Genomic DNA, 18,104 nt, shown 5'->3' on the forward strand with positions numbered 1-18,104 from the left:
AAAAAATGACTATTTATGTTTCCAAATCAGGATGGTATGTCTTGGAGAGCTTCCTGGTAATAGTGTTCCCATGCATCTTATGGCCCTTGCTCTTCACCTGCCTGTCTGTCACAGAGATGGATCCTTTGGATTAACAGGAAAATTTTATCCCACGTCAGTGCAGGATTAGATTTGTGGAGCAAATGGTTGCAGTTGATCTGGTTGAAAGAACTTGTATTTCAGACCCCTGACCATCAATGATTAAGGTGTGGCCATTGACCAGAAACTCAACTAGATCAGCCATATAAATAATGTGGTTACTAAAACAAGTTAAAGGCATGAATTCTTTGATGCATGGCTCACTTTCTGATTCCCCAAAGCTACTTCACCTTTAAGGCAAAAATCAGGAATTTGATATATTTAGAAACTTGACGTCATTGAGGGCAAATCAACCTGCTTCATCAGCAGCCCATCAATCATTTTAAAAATTCAGTCCCTCCATCACCAGTAAACAGTGGCAGCAGTGTGCTGTCCCCACGATGTTTTGCAGCAACTAATCAAGCCGCCTTCGACCACCTACCAAACCCACCGTCTTTCCAATTTGAAATAACAAAGGCAGCAGGGATACCACCATGTCCACATGTTCCCCCAAGCCTCTCTCACTTCTGACTGGGCATATGCCAACGTTCTTTCTTTGTTTTGGTGGAAATGTCCTGGAATTTCCTACCAAACACCTCTTCATACTGTCGCAAGCCTCGTAAATTGCAACAGTTCAGTAAAGAGCTTATTATCACTTTCTTGAGGGCAGCTAGCAATAGATAATAAATGCTAGGCTTACTAATGATTCACATGCCCTGAAAATAAGTCAAATTGTTACTTTTGTACAACAAATATCCATTATTGGCATAATGTACATTTGATTGTCAAGAGCATCATCCTGCTGCATACAGTAGTAGCATGATACAGTGACACTTCCCATCTTCTTAATCCACTCCCTGCTTTTAAGTATTCCAAATCAGGGCAAAAGTCTAATACTTGGAATATCAGACTAATGTCTGCAATGGACAGAAACAGAAGTTGCTGGATAAACTCACCAGTCTGGCAGCATCTGTGGAGAGAGAAGCACAGTTAAACTAAAGAGAGGTTAGCAGAGATGTAATGGGCATAAGACAAAGTGACTGTTAATGGTGCAATGTTTACATGTCTGTCCTTGGCCTGCTGCAGTGCTCCAGTGATACCCCATGCAAACTGGAAGAATAACACATCTTATGATTCGATAGTTTACAACTTTCTGGACTCAACATCAAGTTCAACAACTTCAGACTGTGAACATCCCCTCCATTTGACCATAAGACATAGGAACAGAACTAGGCCACTCAGCTCATCGAATCTGCTCTGCCATTCAATCATGGCTGTTTTTTTTTGTTCCCATCGTCATTCTCATGCCTTTTTCCCCTAACCCCTCATTAATCAAGAGCGTATCTAACTCTGTCTTAAAGACACTCAATGACCTGGCCCTCCACAGCCTTCTGCAGCCCACTCTCTGAAGAAATTCCTCCTCTTCTCTGTTTTACAGGATCGTCCCTTTAGCTTGAGACTGTGCCCTCTGGTTCTAGTTTTTCCTACCTGGGGAAACATCCTCTCCATATCCACTCTAACCAGCCCTTCAGTATCCTGTAAGTTTCAATAATCATCCTTCAAAACTCCAACAAGTACACACCCAGAGTCCTCAACCATTCCTCATACAACAAACTCTTCATTCCAGGGATCATTCTTGTGAACCACCTCTGGACCCTTATCAATGCCAGAAAAATCCTTCCTTAGATAAGGGGCCCATAACTGTTCACAATAATCTAAATGGGCGTCTGATCAGAGCCTTATATAGCCTCAGAAGTACATGTCCGCTAATATGCTAGCCTTACATAAGAACATAAGAAATAGGAGCAGGAGTAGGCCATCTGGCCCTTCGAGCCTGCCCCACCATTCAATAAGATCATGGCTGATCTGTCGTGGCTCAGTTCCACTTTCCGGCCCTCTCCCCATAACCCTTAATCCCCTCTCTTATCAAAAACCCATCAACCCGCTTCTTGAAAATATTTAGCGAGGCAGCCTCCACCACTTCAATGGGTAGAGAATTCCAGAGATTCACCACCCTTTGAGTGAAGAAGTTCCTCCTCAACTCCGTTCTAAAACGTACCCCCTTTATCTTGAGGCTGTGCCCCCTAGTCCTACTGTCTTTTTTCAGTGGGAAGAGTCTCTCCACCTCTATCCTATCCATCCCATTCATCATCTTATACGTCTCAATGAGATCTCCCCTCATTCTTCTAAACTCCAACGAGTACAAGCCTAGTTTATTCAGCCTCTCCTCATAGTTCAACCCCCTCAACTCCGGTATCAGCCTAGTAAACCTCCTCTGCACTCCCTCCAAGGCCAAAATATCTTTGCGCAGGTGCGGCGCCCAAAACTGCACACAGTACTCCAGCTGCGGCCTCACCAATGCCCTATACAGCTGCAGCAAGACCTCCCTACTTTTATATTCAATCCCCTTCGCTATGAAGGCCAGCATCCCATTCGCCTTCCTGACCACCTGCTGCACCTGCAAGCTGGGTTTTTGCGACTCATGCACAAGGACCCCGAGGTCCCTCTGCACCGTCGCCTGCTGCAGTTTTTCGCCCCGTAAGTAATAGTCCTTCCTACCATTCTTCCTACCAAAGTGGACCACCTCACACTTGCCAACATTAAATTCCATTTGCCATTTCCTGGCCCATTCACCCAGCCTATCTAGATCCTTCTGCAGACTCTCCACACCCTCCGCACAATTTGCCGTTCCCCCAATCTTGGTGTCATCCGCAAATTTCGACACCCTACACTCGGTTCCCTCCTCCAGATCATCTATGTAAATGGTAAAAAGCTGAGGCCCCAGCACCAACCCCTGGGGCACTCCACTAGTCACCATCCGCCAATCCGAATAGCACCCGTTGACCCCCACTCTCTGCCTCCTATTTGACAACCAATCCTCTATCCACGCTAACACCCTACCCCCAACTCCAAGTCCCCTGACCTTCTGCAATAACTTCTTATGAGGTACTTTGTCAAACGCCTTCTGAAAATCTAGAAAGACCACATCCACCGGCTCTCCTCTATCCACCGCCCTAGACACATCCTCATAGAACTCCAGTAAATTTGTCAGACACGACTTCCCTTTAATGAAACCGTGCTGCGTCTGCTCTATCAAGCAATTGCCTTCAAGATGCCTCGCAATTTCCTCCTTAATGACGGATTCTAACATTTTACCTACCACAGACGTTAAACTAACCGGCCTATAATTAACATGAATGCTAACATTGCAGTTGCCTTCCTAACTGCCGACTGAACCTGCACATTAACCTTAAGAAAATCTTGAACAAGGGCTCTCAAGTCCCTTTCTGTTTCTGATTTCCTAAGCCTTTCCCCATTTAGAAAATAGTCTGCGTCCCCATTCCTCCTTCCAAAGTGCATAACCTAGCTCTTTTCCACATTGTATTCCATCTGCCACTTCTTTGTCCACTCTCCTAACCTGTCAAAGTCCTTCTTCGGCCCCCCTGCTTCCTCAATACTACCTGTCCATCTGCATATTTTTGTACCATCTGCAAACTTAGCAACAGTGTCTTCAGATCCTCCTTCCAAATTGTTAATGTATATTGTGAAAAGTTGTGGTCCCAGCACTGACCCCTCAGGCACACCACTAGTCACTGGCTACTATCCTGAAAAAAAACCCTTTATTCCCATTCTCTGCCTTATGCCAGTCAGCTAATTTCTCTATTCATGCCAGGATCTTTAGATTTCAACATCTATTGATTTCAGCCTTGAGTACATTCAATGACAGAGTATCTAAAGTCCTTTGGAATGTCAAATTTAAAAGATTTCCAACTCTAAGAGTGAAGGCATTTTTTCCCATCTCAGTCCTAAATGGACCACTCATCCTGAGGCTTATTCACCACCATGCCTACCTCCCCTACACCCAGTTCAAGACTTAGCAATCAGGGAAACAGCATTTTGAGCCTTTGTGTAATTCTTTGTTTCAATGAGATGACCTGTCTGTCTTCTAAACCCCAGAGACTGTATGTCCATTCCACCTGCTCTTGAAAATTCTCTTCCCAGAAGTCCATCTCATGAAATAAATAAGGTTTTGCAGATTTATTTTGTATAATTATTTGATTTTTTTTTTGAGCACTCAAACCTAACAAAAGTTTTACCAGCATAACTATGGCATTACTTCAAAAATAAATAGTTAGCTTTGAAACACTCCAGAACATCCTTAAAACATGAAAGATACCACTAAAAATACAAGATTCCCCATCCTGCTTCCCTGTGTTTTCTTTCCATGACCAGCATTGTAAGGTGGTCCATTAAGGTCACCTTACTTTGTGTGTAATGTGCTGTATTATTTTTGAGTTTACTACTTTTCCAGTCAACTGTCTGCAACTCTTGTTAGGTTTAATCATGGCTGAGTCAACGTTTTTCAAGCTTTGCTGTTGTACAGCAAATTTTCAGCTACTAATTCGCTTTTTTAATCTGCAGGAAGTAGATACACTCAAGCTTGCTGCGAACTTTGGAAAGCTTTGCACGATCCCCCTAGACAGTATTCTTATGAACAATGTTGCTTTACAATTTTTCATGGGTAAGTGCTTTCTTAAACTCCTGCATTAACAATAATTAGGGATTTAAGTATTAAAGGTTTAACTGTTTAAAATTGAAAGATTTAAATACAAAATTGTATTTTTAATGTACTTCTACATGGGAAGTAATGTTAAGTTTTTAATAATAGTTTTTATTTATAGTGGAATTGAAATAAATTTGGTACATAAATTTTCAATACCTTCAATGTAGAACTTGTAATGAACCATGTTTCACCATAATGCACCATATTTTAACTGTACCAGCATTTAATGCAGTTAGACAATCTCTAGAAATGGCTGTCCACTGTGTCAGTCAAAGATGTGTGTTTGTGTCATGCTGTTTGAACTTTTTACGGCAGCTCTGCTTGATTCAATGCAAAAGCCTACATGTGGAAGTTTACAGTTCTTCATATCTAGGCAGTTCTTTGTTTGAACAGAGTGTAAGTCTTATCAAGATCATGGAGGATGTCACTGTTTGCAGTTAACTGTGCTCCAGTCGTCCATCGTGTGAAGGATTTGCAGCTCATTGCAGCCTGTTTATCCAGAAACACACTCCAGCTTATCAGTGATAACTGCTGATGGTTAGTTTGAACGTGCAGTAATATAGCAAGTTTTAAGTTAGTGAAACATCCCCAATTGTTTCAGAAGAACATTATCAAAGAAAATAAGCCTGAGGTTCTGAATGTGCATCAAGTGATGAGACTAAATGAATAAACAAATACCAGTTAGCTTTTATTTATCATTTTGATGATCAAGTGGTGTCCATCAAAAATGCCAGCTGTCCTTCTGGAAAAGAGAAAAGACATGATTGAAACTAGCATGGGCTCAAAGTTGTAACGTGGCTGGAAAGTGAACAGAGATGTTAAACTGCCGTGATTCTACCTCAGCATCTGAGTTGCCACCATCACTTTGGTTTCACAAGTTTTTATTAATTCAAGGGATGTGGGCTTCGATGACATTTTCAGCTTTTATTGCCCATATCTAATTGCCCTTGAGAAGGTGGTGGTGAGCTGCCTTCTTGAACCATTGCAGTGTAGCTATACCCACAATGCTGTTAAAGAAGTTGTTCCAGGATTCTGATGCAGAGACGGTGAAGAAACAGCAATATATTTCCAAGTCAGGATGGTGAGTAGCTTGGAAGCAAACTTCCAGGCGGAGGTGCTCCCATCAACTTAAATTATCAGGTAGTAGTGGTCGCGTGTTGCTTTTCTGAAGTGCATCTTATAGATAATATGTAGCGCTGCTTCTGTGCTTCGATAGCGGAGGAGTGAATCGTAGAATCTCTACAGAGCAGAAGGAGGCTATTTGGCCTACGGTGCCTACACCGACCACAATCCCAGCCAGCCCTATCTCTATAACACCACTTATTTACCCTACTAGCCCCCCTGACGCTAAGGGACAATTTACTATGGTCAATCAGTCTAACTTGCACATCTTTGGACTGAGAGGAAACCCACACAAACATGTGGAGAATGTGCAAACTCCTCACAGACATTCATCCTAGGCTGGAATTGAATCCGGGTCCCTCGCACTGTGAGGCAGCCATGTTTGTGGATGGAGTGCCAGTCAAGTCAGCTGTTTTGTCCTGGATGGTGTCAAACTTCTCGAGTGTTGTTGGAGCTGTGTTCATCCAGGCAAAGAAAGAGCATTCCATCACACTTGACATGCTTTGGAGAGTGAGTTACTTGCTGCAGGATTCCTAATTTCTGGCTTGCTTTTGTAGCCACAGTATTTTTATGGCTAATCCAGTTCTGGTTGCTGGTCAATGGAAACCCCTCGTCCCCGGTTGTTGTAAGTGGGTGATTGTCTGATAGTATTGCTATTCACTGTCAAGGGTGATGGTTACATTCAAATATTGAACATTAACAGGGCCTCTCCTTCCTAACTATATATCACCATTGCTACTACCTCTCTTGGACCTGTCCTACTCGAGTGACGGGATATAACCCAGAAATAGTGACAGAAGAGTCTGGGATATTGGCTTTGTTGTCACAGTTTTGTACAACTATATGGTTTGCTAGCATGTTTCAAAGGGCAGTTAAGAGTCAGCCATATTGCAATAGATTTGGAATCACGTGTTGCCCTTTCCTCAACAACCCTGGTAATCCAGATGAACATGAGTGGGATGCTCTTTGGAGGGTTGGTACCATCATTTTCGACACCATTATCATCATCAGTGTCCTGTTCAACCCTTGGTCCTGTGGCGATGGGCAAGTGATGAAGCAGCAGGTGTGGATACACTGGGAGCTGTAGTCATGGACCCGCATGCAGGCGGCTCCGGCCTAATGGTCATTTTCTGCTGACCGAAGCAGCAGTGGAACTTGGCGTCTACCTGGGCGACTGAGCAATCTTCTTCAGGAATGCACTGCTCACCTCCATAGAATGAGGAAGGAGCTAGAAAAGGTGCCCTAAGCATTGCCTGTTTCACTACACCGTGTGGAGATGCTGGCTTTGGACTGGGGTAAAGATGGGGCAAACCCCAAAAGCTTGTGGGTTTACTAGCAAATAAACTGGTTGGACTTTAATCTGGTGTTGTGAGACTTCGTACTGTCACTACACCCTGGCCAGTTTACCGCGACTGGCAGGGATCCCATCTTGCGGTCGAACAAACAAAATAAAACACAAGGTGACATCGCTCACCATTGGCACTTGGAACGTGTGCACGCTTTTGAACAATCCTACAGCAGACAGACCAGAGGGAAGAACAGCCTTAGTTGCCAGAGAGCTTGCAAGATACAACATTGACGTTGCAGCCCTGAACGAAACTCGTCTTGCCAACATAGGTCAGTTGACTGAAACTGGTGGTGGATAAGCCTTTTTCCTGGAGCAGTCGCGGCAGCGATGAGCATCATGATGCTGGAGTTGGATTTGCCGTCAGTAGTCACCTTGTTCGGAAACTTGCTAGTCTGATGGGCAGCGCGTCAGCTCAGTGACTATCCCAGTCTGTTGTACAGTTACAGGGTCAGATCTCCGGCTTGGATCAATGTCTGTGGGAGTTTGCACATTCTCCCCGTGCTTGCGTGGATTTTCTCCGGGTACTCTGGTTTCCTCCCACATCCCAAAAAAGTGCTTTTTAGGCTGATTGGCATTAATAAATTGTCCCTTAATTGGATCTACCTTAATCTGGCGTACATACAGTTCCCTAAATTTCCACCCCTTTATTGTGGAGTTCCACTAGAGGTAGACAAAAACGTCGACAAGTGACGTAAGACTCGAATAAGGCACTTACTGAGTGTGTTAAAATGGGCAGCACAGGCTTGTAGGGCCGAAGGGCCTGTTTCCTGTGCTGTGCTCTCTTTTGTTTGTACCCAAGGATGTGAATGACTGGCTTATGACATTACAGCTTCCGCTACAGAACAGAAGTCGAGCTACCCTGATCAGCACCTGTGCCCCCACAATGAACAACACGGACGAGATGAAAGACAAGTTCCGTGAAGAATGAGATGCCCTACTATCAGCAGTGAGCAGTACCAACAAGCTGATCTTGGCCATTTCAATGCAAGAGTAGGGTGTGACTCTGCAATCTGGCAGGGAGTCATTGGGAGGCATGGAGTGGGCAAGTGTAACAGTAACGGCCTACTCTTAATGAAGACCGGTGTGGCACACGACCTCCTCATCACCAACGCAACCTTCTGTCTGCCTACCCGTAACAAGACCTTCTGGATGCACCCCTGCTCTAAGCATTGGCGTCTTATCGACTGTGTCATTGTCAGAGAAAAGACAGGCAGGATATCAGAGTAATCAAGGCCATGTGTAGTGCTGACTGCTGAACAGATCACAAGCTCATTGTCTCCAAAATGAGGCTTTGCATCAGACCCAAGAGGCGACCACAAGGAAGCAAGGTTATGGAAAGTATTAATGCGGCCAAGCTAAAGAACCCCAGCATAGCTTCAGCGCTGGCTGAAGACTTAGAAATCAAGCTTGCTGACCTACACCTCGCAGACAGCGCTGAGGATGACTGGGAATGCTTCAGGGATGCTATCCATAAATCTGTGCTGAAGATGTTCAGGCCCTCTACCCGCAAGCTGCATGATTGGTTCGATGAGAATGATGAGGAGATACAGGCTTTACTTGTTGAAAAGCACCATCTCCATCAGGCCTGTCAGAATGATCCATCTTCAACTGCCAAGAAAAATGCTTTTATCAGTGCTCACAGGATAGTCCAGAATAAACTGAGTAAAATGCAGGATGCCTGGCTGAGCGCCAAGGCAAATGAAATACAGGGATATGTTGACAGAAATGACTTGATGCGGTTCTATGAAGCCCACAACACTCACTACGGACCTCAATCTTTTGGGAGTTCCCCCCTCCTGAGTACGGATGGTACAACCCTCATCACAGAGAACTCTCAGATCCTGCAGAGATGGGCTGAACGCTTTGAAGCCGTCCTCAACCGACCGTCGTCTATTAACGATGAGGCAATAGACAGGATTCCCCAGGTTGATTTCAGCAGCACCATGGATGATCCACTGGTAGTAGCTGAAGTCACGAAAGCTGCCAGCCAGCTATCCAGTGGCAAGCCCCAGGGGCAGATGCCATACCCACAGAGATCTATAAAGCTGCTGGTCCTGCACTTATTGAGAAGCTCACCGTGTTGTTCCAGTTCTTTTGGAAGCAAGGATCCATTCCTCAAGAACTTAAAGATGCATCCATTGTACACCTCTACAAGAGGAAGGGCAATTGGCAAGTATGCGACAACCACCGAGGAATCTAGCTGCTCTCCATCACAGGAAAAACCCTTGCAAGAGTCCTGCTAAATCGTCTGGTCACTCACCTGGAGCTGGGCCTGCTTCCAGAGTCGCAATGTGGCTGCTGCAAAGGTCATGGGACCACTGACATGAGTTTTGCTGCGCAACAACTTCAGGAGAAGTGTCAGGAGCAGAATTGCAAGCTCTATACAACCTTTGACCTCGCGAAAGCCTTCGACACTGTAAGCCGACAAGGCCTGTGGAGGATCGTGTCAAAGTTCAGCTGCCCCCCCCCCCCAAATTCATTCAGGTGGTATGCCAGTTCCATGATGATGTGGGTATGCCGGCGTTGGACTGGCGTAAACACAGTAAAAAGTCTGACTAAAACCTGGTGTTGTCAGACTTTTTACTGAGTTCCATGATGGCCAGAGTTCTGGATGGCGGAGAATCCTCTGAGGCATTCCCAGTCACCAATTATGTCAAAACAGGACTGTGTGCTCGCACCTACACTATTCAGCATGATGTTTACTGCCATGCTGAATGATGCCTTCCAGAACTGTGTTGCTGGAATCAGTCTCAAGCACAGAGTGGATGAGAAGCTCTTCAACCTGAGGAGACTTCAAGCTATCACCAAAGTGAAAGAGACTGCTCTGAGAGATTTCCCCTTTTGCCAGTGATTGTGCCCTGTACGCTGGCTCAGAGCCAGAGACGCAAGTCAGTGTGGACAAATTTTCCACGGCTTGTGACAACTTTGGACTCCCCATCAACGTTAAAAAGACCGAAGTCGTGCACCAGCCTGCTCCTAAGGCACCGTACACAGAACCCATAATCACAATTAAAGGGCAGAAACTACAGGCAGTGGACTGGTTCACTTAACTTGGCAGCACTCTCTCCCAAGCAGTGACTATTGATACAGAAGTTAACTGCAGAATAGCAAAGCAAGTTCTGCTTTCGGTAGACTGCACTCCACTGTATGGGAATGTCGAAGAATCAGCCCAGCAACAAAACTGAAGGTCTATAGCGCCGCGGTACCCGCTATCCTCCTGTACACTTGTGAAACGTGGACTGTGTATCGAAGTCATGCAAGACAGCTCAATCATTTCCACATGACTTGTCTTCGCAGAGTATTACGCATCTGATGGCAAGGCAAAGTACCAGACACTGAAGTTCTCTTTAGAGCAAGTCTACCATCAGTCCGCACACTGATGAGAGCGCAGACCCAGTGGGCAAGTCATGTCATCCGTATGTCAGACAAGTGCATACCTAAGCAGCTCCTTTTTGGGGAACTCTCTGCTGGAAGACGTTCACATGGAGGGCAGAAGAAACGCTTCAAAGATACACACTCAAGGCCTTCCTGAAGTCGCTTAGCGTTGACATGACCACCTGGGAAATGCTGGCGCTGCCTCATCCACAAAGGCTGTCAAGCTCACGAAGCAAGGTGTATTGCTGAAGCACAACTTGAGCGCGAGCTGTGCAAGTCCAGAGCCACCAGCGCAACAACTACAGTGTCTACACAAGCCTGTCCAATATGTGCCAGGACATTCCGTGCCCGAATTGGCCTGATCAGTCATCTTCGGACGCACCGCAACCAGCCTCAAAACGACTAATGGTGTTGAGGTCCTCATTGATGATGATCGATGAACAACAAGAGGATTTTCTTGATTGATGTGTTTCCAGCCTAACAGTGTAGGAAGGAGAGCCAGATCCTGCTCTGCGGAATAATGGAACCTATTTCGCTAAGAGAATATCTATGAGACGATGATCAGTGTATCATTAGCTTTGGCATCGTCATGGAAAAGGACAAGGAAGATGTTAAATGTGTAAATACTCGATTGGAGGAAGGTTGACTTCAGTGAGTTGAAAAAGATATGACCAGTTGAATTGAAATTAAAAGTTGGCAGGTCAGCCAAAGAATAAGTAATAAGAGGCTTCAAAGGAGGTAATTGTTCTAGTACACATTCAGGCTTACTTTCAGGAATGGGAAAAGTGGAGCTTACTTAATAACACAATATAAAAGAATTGAAATGAAAGAGAAAAGGAGGGAGAAATGAATGCAGAGCAGAAAAGGTTCAGGGAAGATTTGGTAGGTATTCACAACCAAGAAAACGCTTTGAAATAGCAAAGAAGAAGAAAGTCTTTTCAGTGAGACGTAGGTCAGTTACCAGAGAAGATCGATTTTAAGTATTTTGCAAAAGAACCAAAGGCAACATGAAGAAAACATTTTAATGCATCAAGTTTTTATGCTCTGGAATGCATTGCATGAAAGGCTGGTAGAATTAGTAATCTTCAAAAGGGAATTGGATAGATGCTTCAAATGAAAATGTTTGTAAGGTTTGGGGCAAAGATTAAAAGTACAGGATGAATTGGATAGCTCTTTCTAAGAGTAAACAAGGTACAATAGAATGAATGAACTTCTTCCATTGTGCATAACTTAATGATTCACCTCTGTTAAATCTGTCTTTAGTCTTTTCTGCTCTAAGGAGAACCGTCTCAACTATTCTAGCAGTGGAAGTTTTTCATTCTAATAAATTTCTTCTGCATCTTTTGCATCTTTACCAAAGGTTAGGCAGCTGGGGCCTAACCAATATTAAGGCATGACTTCCGTCCTTTTGTAGTCTTAGAATTGGGAATTGGTTTATGCCAATGTTTGGGAGCAGGGGTCACAATTTTCCAGTCCATGTCCATGCAGATTGAAGTGGGGAAGGTACAATGTTAGTTTGCCTCATTTGTATGGTTTCTGTTTTAACTTGAGCTACACAGCATTAACTCTCCAAGCTGCCCTGTAGCCTCTGTGTACAGCAAGAACTTCTATTAGCATTGTTTACTGATTGTGTGCGTCCAGGTTTCTTGCTCCTCCTTGATTTTTCCCATACTTTCCTGTGAGATATACCAGTGATGTGCTGGGGAATCCCTCTAGGAAGTTCCTATGTAAGATTTTACGTGGTAATTGCCCAGAAGTGCTAACTTCCTCTGGGCTAGGAGTATCCAACAGAAGCAATTTAAGTAACTTTGGAAGGTGCTGCCATTAGATATATTCTGATAGTTACTCTGGAAGAGTTGGAAGGAAAAAAACACTTCCAACTCCAAATTAACTATCTGTAAGTACCTGGACCCTGCCCCACCCAGGAGCACCACACCACACCCATCCCTTGATTGTTGCTCTGATTGATCTGTGAGAGAGGTGAATAATGAGGGCATCACACATTCCAACATGACCTTCTGACTATTCATCACCTGGATCTCAATGAGCTCTGTGTCCAGTCCCGGACACAAGGGCATCAGCAAAGCACAGGTGCCCATCACTTAAGCCCCCCACTTAATATCTCTGGATGCTCTACCCAATTCACCGTTCATAGATGTTTTGCCTGCTTCCATCCCTCTCAACTCCATTGGGGTGGAGATCACCACATTTGGATATTGCCTCCAGTTCTTGCTGTTTCTTCTGCTTTGTGCACTTGCTTCTCCTGCATGCATATAACTTTATATTTTCATCCATAATAAACACACACCATGCCTCTGTTGGTAATAATCTAACCGTCCATCATAGCAACAGGGATACTGCCCACATGTGGTCATTCTGTACTGAGTGCAGGGATCAACTTTGACCCATGTCCTTCAGAGAGGCTGTAGTACTTGTGGTAGTCAATGCTGATGCCAGGGCATTGCAACTGGCTGAGTGGACCCTCTTTCCAAAGTCATACTCATCATTAGTCCTATTTAAGGTTGCACTCATCTTGCCAGAATGTCAGATCATTCTTCTTCTTTCCACACTTACACAGATTCTATTATTTTGTCCCAACGCTGTTTTTGGGATTATCATACATGCCTACAAAATAATGGCTACATTTCAGATCAAATTAATTTGGCTGTTAAATGCTTCGAAATGCTGAAGGACATGCAAAACTACATAAATGAAACCTAATATACTTAATAATGATTTGATTTATTATGGATTATAAATTCACCAAATTGAGTCATTGTGGCAGCATACTTAAAGTTGCCAGACATGGACCTATTCCAAGAATCATATTTTGCTGCAGTAATAATTTTACAATTTGTATTTCTTCACTTTTGTCTAATTGAACCTTCAAAACATTTGAGAAAAAATATTTAGTAAGGTCAAATTATGGAATGAAGCTAAATTGCTGCAGACCATTAAAAAGTAGATATCTTCTTGGTTGCAGATTATATGCAGCAGACAGGGGGACAGGCACATCTCTTCTTCTGGTTAACCGTGGAAGGATACAGAGTCACAGCACAGCAGCAGCTGGATGTTTTACGAACTGTCCAAAAGGATGGAAAAAGACAGAGCAATCAAACCAAAGGATTACTGCGTGCTGCTGCTGTAGGTGTTTATGATCAGTATTTGTCAGAAAAGGTAAACTTCTACCATTCTGGTTTGAAATAGAGTGCTTAAAAGTCTTTCTGTATATTGTACATTTACTGATAACACTTCTTTTCAAGCCAAACACTGCAGTGCATTATTTCAATATGGGTTTTTGCTTAAGGTTTTGAACTACTTACTGAGCCAGATTTCCAAGGTGTCACGGCACAATTTGGGAGTAGGGAAGTCCTGAATGGTTGGCTAACATTTATTACTCTGGAAAACAAAACCCAGGTTCTTATTTTTTGTTTAATTGCTCTCTGTAGGACTTGTTAAGGTGGCAGATTAGAACACCAAGGTATAGTAATGAAGCCAGACTAGACCCCAACAATTTTTCTATTTCAACATAAATGTGATGATGCGCGCTCTAGGCATGGTTCTACTGCCAAACTTAGGGAGTGGCAGAGGCTGCCTCGCTAAATATTTTTAAGAAGCGGGTTGATGGGTTCTTGATAAGAGAGGGGATTAAGGGTTATGGGGAGAGGGCGGGAAAGTGGAACTGAGCCACGACAGATCAGCCATGATCTTATTGAATGGCGGGGCAGGCTCGAAGAGCTAGATGGCCTACTCCTGCTCCTATTTCTTATGTTCTTATACAGTCTAACTATAACAAATGAATTTGCTTAACCGTTAGCAGTTGAACAATGAAAAGAAACAACTCTGAAGTTCCAATCAAGCAATATTTCTCTTACAGACTTCAAACATACTTTAAACGCAGTTAACAAAATACAGACATTCTTGCTTTAACCTTTGGTAATAGTCTTGGAGCTTTCGAGAGAAAGATAAGAAAGATAAGACCTTGCAGAGATCCTCTGACTTCAAACAATTTCCAGCCAGAACTCCACTTTAAAACTAAATAGCAAATCCCGGCATACTTGCTTTGACTTAGGTTAACAGCTCTGGAGTTTTCAAAAACCAGGTCAAAGTAACTGTTCTGTATTTGAAAATGTAACTGTTTATCCGCTCCTATTTCTGGTATCACCGGACTCTGTCCTTGTGTACCTAACCATAGTACTTTAATTTTAAAACAAAATGAAGTCTTTTGCTGAATAAACACTTGCATGGCTAAAATGTGTGATTATCCTACTTTCTTAGCATCACTGTATTCCTATCAGACAAACTGATTCTCTATAGAAAAACACTGCCTCATAAAGCAGTCCAATTTAAATCTAAATTATATTAATAGCATTGTATCATCACAGATTGTATGTTTTTCTTCTGTGCTGTGAAATACTTTGGTAAAGATAGTACGTATGTGTTAAATACTTTAATGTAGTTCAAATTGGTTTACCAGAGGACATATTAACACATGATACTGAATTCAAACATAAGATCAAAATATTAACTTGTGTATTAAATGCCATCTTGGCCTTCTGTTCTGCAGAATGTTTGTGGTTCTTAGCCAGCCAAAGTGGTTATCTTAACTGAAGTGTCTCAACTTTAATTGGACTAGCAGTTTGAACTGTCAGGTTAGCTCTCCAATGGCTCAGAAGGAAAGACTCCTCCAAATTGATTGTCACTTTTCAAGAAGCCATCATAATTTAGTTGGGTATCCAGCAGTTGCTAAAGCGATTTGGAAAGATGGTATTCAGCAATTGCTTGGGATTAGCACTTTTTCTCTTGCTAAGTACAATTACAGCTTTCAAATGTATAAGGAAATGTTGCCTTCCTGAAGAATCTTGGAATTTAATGAAGCAAAAAGGCTTTATTGCTTCATTGCTTTTTATGGCTCACTTACTCCCCAGATGAATGACTTGGGTGAATCTCATTATTTTGGCAACTGTTTTATTTTTTAATGTAACTACTGTCTACTAGAGCATAATTACATGGTTCAATTATATATTACATCATTTTGACCATGTGGTAGGCAATAGATTAGCGCAGGGTGGATCATTAATGAGGATTTTTTAAAAAATCAAGTTAAACTTCAAACTAAAACTACCTCGAGAGGGAAATTAGCTGAAGTCAAAAAAAAAATGCTCTCCAGATTTCTTATTGCTTGCTTGAGTGCACATTTCAGAACAATTGTGCGCAGTATATAAAGGTATTGATGCTGACTGCAGTTTCTAGTTTTAAGCAATGTTGATATTTGTCACTGGAAGTTTGGAAATCTTTTTGCATCAATTATTTGCTTTGACAATCTCTTGTGATCTGAAGTATTGGTTTTGACTTTCACTGTTGCATGTGATACCCAGAATAAGCTTGATTACTCTCTGTTCAAAATACTACAAACAGAATCTGAAAAACATACATTTTATATGCTAACAAATAGGCAGAGATCACATGCATCGGACTTGGCACTTGCTAATCTTCAAGTAAAGTGACCTAGGTGATCTTAACTCCACAAAAACAAGAATGAAATTGAGTTCTTTTCCCACTATGCATGAACTTGACAAACAGGAGCAGGTGTGGACCATTTAGCTGACTTTCTACCTAACTCCACTTTCTCTTACATAGAACAGTACAGCACACTACAGGCCCTTCAGCCCTCAATGTTGTGCTGAGCTATGTCCAAATCCAAGATCAAGCTATCCCATTCCCCATCATTCTGGTGTGCTCCATGTGTCTACCCAGTAACCGCTTGAAAGTTCCTGAAGTGTCAGACTCCACTATCACAGCAGGTAGTGCATTCCATACCCCAACCACTCTTTGAATAAAGAATCTACCTCAGACATCCCTCCTATATCTCCCACCATGAACCTTATTGTTATGCCCCCTAGTAACAGCTACATCCACCCGAGGAAATAGTTTCTGCACATCCATTCTATCTAACCCCCCTCATCATCTTATAAACCTATATTAAGTTGCCTCTCATCCTCCTCCGCTCTAAAGTGGAAAGCCCCAGCTCTGTCAACCTTTCCTCATAAGACCTACCCTCCAAACCAGGCAGCATCCTGGTAAATCTCCTCTGCACTCTCTCCAATGCTTCCACAGCTGCCTTATAGTGAGGTGACCAGAACGGCGCACAATATTCCAAATGTGATCTCACCAAGGTCCTGTATAGTTGCAGCATAACCCCATGACTCTTGAACTCAAACCTCCCCCCCCCCCCCCCCCCCCCACCCGTTAATAAACGCTAACACACTAGAAGCCTTCTTCACGGCTCTATCCACTTGAGTGGCAACCTTCAGAGATCTGTGGATATGAACCGCAAGATCTCTCTGTTCTTCCACATTCCTCAGGACCCTGCCATTGAATCCACATTCAAGTTTGTCCTACCAAAATGAATCACCTCACCCTTCTTACCTCTATATCCCTTGATTCCCTTAGGTCGACTTATGCCTTGAAAATTCTCCACAATTGAGCATACACAAGTGGAGAATTATTTTCAGCCCATTGAGTAAAGAAATTTTTCAGCATCTTAGTGCTAAATGGCTAGCCCCTTATCCTGAGGCTTGTGCCCCTTCTTTCTGAACTCCTTAGCTGAGGAAACACTTAACCTGTCAAGTCCCTTAAAGTTCGCTTCAATTCGATCATTTCTCAGTCTACTAAACTCCTGGGGAATATATGCCTTATCTACCCAATTTCTCCTGATAGGATCATCCCTCATTTCAGGATTTGGCATCATGAACCTACACCCTTTCTACGAAGAGCACCAAAACTGTCCACGGTATTACTCAGCATGGTCTTGTCAAGATCCCAGATAATCGCTATGAAACTTCTTTACTCTTGTCCCCCAATTCCACTGTAATAAAAGCAAATACTCCATTTATTTTCCTAATTGCTTGCTGTATCTGTATATTAACTTTGATTTATGTACAGAGGTATCCAGGTTCCTCTGAGTACCAACATTCCCCACTCTTCTCATTTTTTTTTTGCTTTTCTGACCAAAGTGGATAACATTTCATTTCTCCACATTATATTCCTCTGCCAAGTTCTTGCCCATTTGCTTAACTTGTCCATTTTCCTTTGCAGCTTCATCAGCCATTTGTTGCTGAAACCCTCATTTATATCTGTAGTCTCCAGACTCGACTGCTTTAAATTCTGTCTTGGGCAGCCTCCCTTGCATGAATCTTTCAGTTGTAGCTTATCAAAAATTCTACTGCCCGTACCCTATCCGGCATTCAGTCTTGCCCACTTCAGACTCATGTTCTCACTGACCAGCATTCACACCTAGACTCCAGTGACACAAATTTAAAATTGTTTCTTGTATTAAATAAGTATCATTATGATCTTCTGGTTTTCAGTCTCTCTCCCTCTAGCATGCCTTCATGTGCATAAGTCTCATGCTCTGGATTTTCCTTGCACAGTCTTTTGTCTCTCCATTTTCTCTTTCTTTAAGATGTTTCTTCAAATCCACCAGTTCAACTAAATATTTGATGGTTTACTTTGGCTCAGGTTCTATTTCTTCTTAGGACTTTTTTTTTCAACGTGAAAGATGTTATTTGGAAACAA

The 18,104-nt window shown here is 43.0% G+C and overlaps 1 protein-coding gene across 6 annotated transcripts in view; it reads left to right on the forward strand.

Moving 5' to 3' along the window:
* Positions 1-18,104, forward strand: part of snx13 (sorting nexin 13) — a 172,340-nt gene that overhangs the window by 112,614 nt on the left and 41,622 nt on the right. For all 6 annotated transcript variants that reach the window (XM_080207214.1, XM_080207234.1, XM_080207243.1 and 3 more), the window contains exons 12-13: positions 4,540-4,639; positions 13,510-13,703. In XM_080207214.1, coding sequence (XP_080063340.1) covers positions 4,540-4,639; positions 13,510-13,703 — 294 coding nt within the window. The remainder of the gene's footprint in view (positions 1-4,539; positions 4,640-13,509; positions 13,704-18,104) is intronic.

This window comes from Carcharhinus amblyrhynchos, chromosome 2, assembly GCF_965287045.1.
Source record: "Carcharhinus amblyrhynchos chromosome 2, sCarAmb.v2.hapA, whole genome shotgun sequence".
NCBI lineage: Eukaryota > Metazoa > Chordata > Chondrichthyes > Carcharhiniformes > Carcharhinidae > Carcharhinus > Carcharhinus amblyrhynchos.